The 6,000-nt window shown below is 60.9% G+C and overlaps 1 protein-coding gene across 1 annotated transcript in view; it reads right to left on the reverse strand.

The window, feature by feature from the left end:
* The window catches only part of LOC120921893 (tumor necrosis factor receptor superfamily member 26-like), a 103,317-nt gene extending 97,606 nt beyond the window's left edge, over positions 1 to 5,711 (reverse strand). The window contains exon 1 of the mRNA XM_040334392.1: positions 5,458 to 5,711. Within this exon, the coding sequence (XP_040190326.1) occupies positions 5,458 to 5,526 (69 nt within the window). The 5' untranslated portion in view covers positions 5,527 to 5,711. The remainder of the gene's footprint in view (positions 1 to 5,457) is intronic.
* Between the last annotated feature and the right edge of the window lie 289 nt (positions 5,712 to 6,000).

Below are 6,000 nucleotides of genomic sequence, written 5' to 3' on the forward strand. Positions count from 1 at the left end.
TCTGGCTGCCAGGCTGGTGAGAGAAGCCTGTCCGGATGCACTATACCCACTCTGGCTGCCAGGCTGGTGAGAGAGGCCTGTCCGGATGCACTATACCCACTCTGGCTGCCAGGCTGGTGAGAGAGGTCTGTCCGGATGCACTATACCCACTCTGGCTGCCAGGCTGGTGAGAGAGGCCTGTCCGGATGCACTATACCCACTCTGGCTGCCAGGCTGGTGAGAGAGGCCTGTCCGGATGCACTGTACCCACTCTGGCTGCCAGGCTGGTGAGAGAGGTCTGTCCGGATGCACTATACCCACTCTGGCTGCCAGGCTGGTGAGAGAGGCCTGTCCGGATGCACTGTACCCACTCTGGCTGCCAGGCTGGTGAGAGAGGCCTGTCCGGATGCACTATACCCACTCTGGCTGCCAGGCTGGTGAGAGAGGCCTGTCCGGATGCACTGTGCCCACTCTGGGCACAGTGCACAGTTATTTATACAATAAAATCTCTTTAAAAATAAAAAATATTGAACAAGAAAATATCAATTCTGTGGATCCGACCTTTTTATTTCCTGTTTCCCAATTCCCATCCCCCCCCTTTAGGTTGAGGAACCTTTTTACTTTCTGCTAAACACCCTCATTACATTGTAAGAAGATCCGTATCTAGGCCCCCCCCCCACCCCTACATTACCTGCTGAGCCCCCCCACATTACCGGCTGAGCCCCCCCACCCCCACATTACCCACTGAGTTCCCCCCCACCCCCACATTACCTGCTGACTTCCCCCCCCCCACCCCCACATTACCCACTGAGTTCCCCCCACATTACCTGCTGAGCTCCCCCCCACTAGGGTTACCACATTTCCAAACTGCCATTCAGGGACACCCCCCCCCCCCCCCTAAAAAATTTATGTTTTTTTACATATTTTTTTGCGTATTTTGGGGGCAGGGGCGTATCATGAAATCAGCGGGCCCGTGTGCAAGATCAAAAGAGGGCCCTAGGCCCCATCAAATGCTGCCACTGTGCCCCATCTAATGCCACCACTGTGCCTCATCAAATGCAGCCAGAGGCGTCCCTAGGGGGGGCCAGAGGGGGCCCTGACCCCCCCCAACATCATGCTGTGCCCCACCATGTGCCCCCCCCCCCCAAAATTTTTTTTAATTTTTTTATTTTTTTTGTATTTTGCTCCCCGAGAGGGAGAGAGTCCCCAGTCAGCTCTGCGGGGGATTCCTCCCCCTCCCTCTGCTCGCCGACACTGCATAATGCGAGCGCTCACACAACCAGATATTCTAGCCTGGGCCGTGTTTAAGTGTGTGCACTGCAGACTGCAGCACACTGTAATCACTGAACTACATTATCTCCATCCCTTCTCTCCCCCATCTGTCTCCCTCCCCCTCTCCTGTTCTTTCAAAACATTCACAATTTACTTTCACTTTCAGTTAGGCAGATAATATACGGTGCAAATTTATTTCCTTCATCCACAGATTGCAGGAAAGAAACTTGCATGATTCCCCCATCAACAGACAGTGGTGACGGGAATATCCCTCCCGCCCAGCAATTATATTCTCCCGACAAACAGTGATTATCACCAGTGACTATACAGCAACCACTAGTGATAATTATAAGAGAATCTGCTCATTAATGGTTCAAATCTCAGCCAGTTCCTGCTGAACCAGCTGAGATATAAACTGTCTATGGCTGGTCTTAGCTCTTAGGCAGCCCATACATTGATTAGCACTGTGGAGTGTCGGCTTCCTGGCGGGATCGGGCATGTAAATTACGGGACACGTGGTCACCCTACCCCCCACCCCCACATTACCCGCTGAGTTCCCCCCACATTACCTGCTGACTCCCCCCCCCACCCCCACATTACCTGCTGAGCCCCCCCACCCCCACATTACCCGCTGAGTTCCCCCCACATTACCTGCTGACTCCCCCCCCACCCCCACATTACCCGCTGAGCCCCCCCACCCCCACATTACCTGCTGAGCCCCCCCACCCCCACATTACCCGCTGAGTTCCCCCCACATTACCTGCTGACTCCCCCCCCCACCCCCACATTACCTGCTGAGCCCCCCCACCCCCACATTACCCGCTGAGTTCCCCCCACATTACCTGCTGACTCCCCCCCCCACCCCCACATTACCCGCTGAGCCCCCCCACCCCCACATTACCTGCTGAGCCCCCCCACCCCCACATTACCCGCTGAGTTCCCCCCACATTACCTGCTGACTCCCCCCCCCCACATTACCTGCTGAGCCCCCCCACCCTCACATTACCCGCTGAGTTCCCCCCACATTACCTGCTGACTCCCCCCACCCCCACATTACCCGCTGAGCCCCCCCACCCCCACATTACCCGCTGAGTTCCCCCCACATTACCTGCTGAGCCCCCCCCCCCCCACATTACCCGCTGAGCCCCCCCACCCCCACATTACCCGCTGAGTTCCCCCCACATTACCTGCTGACTCCCCCCCCCCCCCCACATTACCTGCTGAGCCCCCCCACCCCCACATTACCTGCCGAGTTCCCCCCACATTACCTGCTGACTCCCCCCCCCCACCCCCACATTACCCGCTGAGCCCCCCCACCCCCACATTACCTGCTGAGCCCCCCCACCCCCACATTACCCGCTGAGTTCCCCCCACATTACCTGCTGACTCCCCCCCCACCCCCACATTACCTGCTGAGCCCCCCCACCCCCACATTACCCGCTGAGTTCCCCCCACATTACCTGCTGACTCCCCCCCACCCCCACATTACCCGCTGAGCCCCCCCACCCCCACATTACCTGCTGAGCCCCCCCACCCCCACATTACCCGCTGAGTTCCCCCCACATTACCTGCTGACTCCCCCCCCACCCCCACATTACCTGCTGAGCCCCCCCACCCCCACATTACCTGCCGAGTTCCCCCCACCCCCACATTACCCGCTGAGTTCCCCCCACATTACCTGCTGACTCCCCCCACCCCCACATTACCCGCTGAGCCCCCCCACCCCCACATTACCCGCTGAGTTCCCCCCACATTACCTGCTGAGCCCCCCCACCCCCACATTACCCGCTGAGCCCCCCCACCCCCACATTACCCGCTGAGTTCCCCCCACATTACCTGCTGACTCCCCCCCCACCCCCACATTACCTGCTGAGCCCCCCCACCCCCACATTACCTGCCGAGTTCCCCCCACATTACCTGCTGACTCCCCCCCCCACCCCCACATTACCCGCTGAGCCCCCCCCACCCCCACATTACCTGCTGAGCCCCCCCACCCCCACATTACCCGCTGAGTTCCCCCCACATTACCTGCTGACTCCCCCCCCACCCCCACATTACCTGCTGAGCCCCCCCACCCCCACATTACCCGCTGAGTTCCCCCCACATTACCTGCTGACTCCCCCCCACCCCCACATTACCCGCTGAGCCCCCCCACCCCCACATTACCTGCTGAGCCCCCCCACCCCCACATTACCCGCTGAGTTCCCCCCACATTACCTGCTGACTCCCCCCCCACCCCCACATTACCTGCTGAGCCCCCCCACCCCCACATTACCTGCCGAGTTCCCCCCACCCCCACATTACCCGCTGAGTTCCCCCCACATTACCTGCTGACTCCCCCCCCACCCCCACATTACCTGCTGAGCCCCCCCACCCCCACATTACCTGCCGAGTTCCCCCCACCCCCACATTACCCGCTGAGCCCCCCCAACCCACATTACCTGCTGAGCCCCACCCCCACATTACCTGCTGACTTCCCCCCACCCCCACATTACCTGCTGAGCCCCCCCAACCCACATTACCTGCTGAGCCCCACCCCCACATTACCTGCTGACTTCCCCCCACCCCCACATTACCTGCTGAGCCCCCCCCACCCCCACATTACCCGCTGAGCCCCCCCAACCCACATTACCTGCTGAGCCCCACCCCCACATTACCTGCTGACTTCCCCCCACCCCCACATTACCTGCTGAGCCCCCCCCCCCATCCACATTACCCTCTGAGCCCCCCCACCCCCACATTACCCGCTGAGTTCCCCCCACATTACCTGCTGAGCCCCCCCACCCCCACATTACCCGCTGAGTTCCCCCCACATTACCTGCTGACTCCCCCCCCCACCCCCACATTACCTGCTGAGCCCCCCCACCCCCACATTACCCGCTGAGCACCCCCACATTACCTGCTGAGCCCCCCCCCACATCCACATTACCCTCTGAGCCCCCCACATTACCTGCTGAGCCCCCCCCCCCCCACATTACCCGCTGAGCACCCCCACATTACCTGCTGAGCCCCCCCCCCCCCACATTACCTGCTGACTTCCCCCACCCCCACATTACCTGCTGAGCCCCCCCAACCCACATTACCTGCTGAGCCCCACCCCCACATTACCTGCTGACTTCCCCCCACCCCCACATTACCTGCTGAGCCCCCCCCCCCCCACATTACCTGCTGAGCCCCCCCACATTACCTGCTGAGCCCCCCCCACATTACCTGCTGAGCCCCCCCCCCACATTACCTGCTGAGCCCCCCCCACCCCCACATTACCCGCTGAGCCCCCCCAACCCACATTACCTGCTGAGCCCCACCCCCACATTACCTGCTGACTTCCCCCCACCCCCACATTACCTGCTGAGCCCCCCCCCACATCCACATTACCCTCTGAGCCCCCCCACCCCCACATTACCCGCTGAGTTCCCCCCACATTACCTGCTGAGCCCCCCCACCCCCACATTACCCGCTGAGTTCCCCCCACATTACCTGCTGACTCCCCCCCCCCCCCCCACATTACCTGCTGAGCCCCCCCACCCCCACATTACCCGCTGAGCACCCCCACATTACCTGCTGAGCCCCCCCCCACATCCACATTACCCTCTGAGCCCCCCACATTACCTGCTGAGCCCCCCCACCCCCACATTACCCGCTGAGCACCCCCACATTACCTGCTGAGCCCCCCCACCCCCACATTACCTGCTGACTTCCCCCACCCCCACATTACCTGCTGAGCCCCCCCAACCCACATTACCTGCTGAGCCCCACCCCCACATTACCTGCTGACTTCCCCCCACCCCCACATTACCTGCTGAGCCCCCCCACCCCCACATTACCTGCTGAGCCCCCCCACATTACCTGCTGAGCCCCCCCCACATTACCTGCTGAGCCCCCCCCCCACATTACCTGCTGAGCCCCCCCACCCCCACATTACCTGCTGAGCCCCCCCCCCACATTACCTGCTGAGCCCCCCCACCCCCACATTACCTGCTGAGCCCCCACCCCCACATTACCTGCTGAGCCCCCCCCCACATTGCCTGCTGAGCCCCCCCCCCACATTGCCTGCTGAGCCCCCCCACCCCCACATTACCTGCTGAGCCCCCCCACCCCCACATTACCTGCTGAGCCCCCACCCCCACATTACCTGCTGAGCCCCCCCCCACATTGCCTGCTGAGCCCCCCCCCACATTGCCTGCTGAGCCCCCCCCCCCACCTTACCTGCTGGGCTTTCTCCAGGAGAGTGATGAGAAGCAGGAGACAGAGTTGGATTTGTGGCAGGATCTTCATTATTCCGCGTTCGATCGCGTTCGATCAGATCACATATTACTTCCCGGAAAGTTGTTGGAATTTAAAGATCCATTAGAGGGACTTCAGCCTCGGGTCTCCTCTCCTCCATGAGAACTCAGATTCTCTTCTATTTCGGATCTCTAAAGCTGAACTTTCCTGCTGGCGAGAAAAGGCGACAAATCTCTTCCTGCTATTCCAGTAATACATGGGGGGGGGGGAGGGGAGGGGGGGAGGGGAGGCGGCGCAACTTCTCATTTCAAGGAAAAGGGAGAGGCTGAGGAGGAGGAGGAGGAACCGATCATCACTCCGATCATCACACCGATCATCACACCGATCACCGATCATCACACCGATCATCACACCGATCATCACACCGATCACCGATCATCACACCGATCATCACACCGATCATCACACCGATCACACCGATACATGAGGGGGAGGGGGGGGAATGCGGAAGGTGGCGGCGCAACT

Source organism: Rana temporaria, assembly GCF_905171775.1.
Source record: "Rana temporaria chromosome 8 unlocalized genomic scaffold, aRanTem1.1 chr8y, whole genome shotgun sequence".
Classification (NCBI taxonomy): domain Eukaryota; kingdom Metazoa; phylum Chordata; class Amphibia; order Anura; family Ranidae; genus Rana; species Rana temporaria.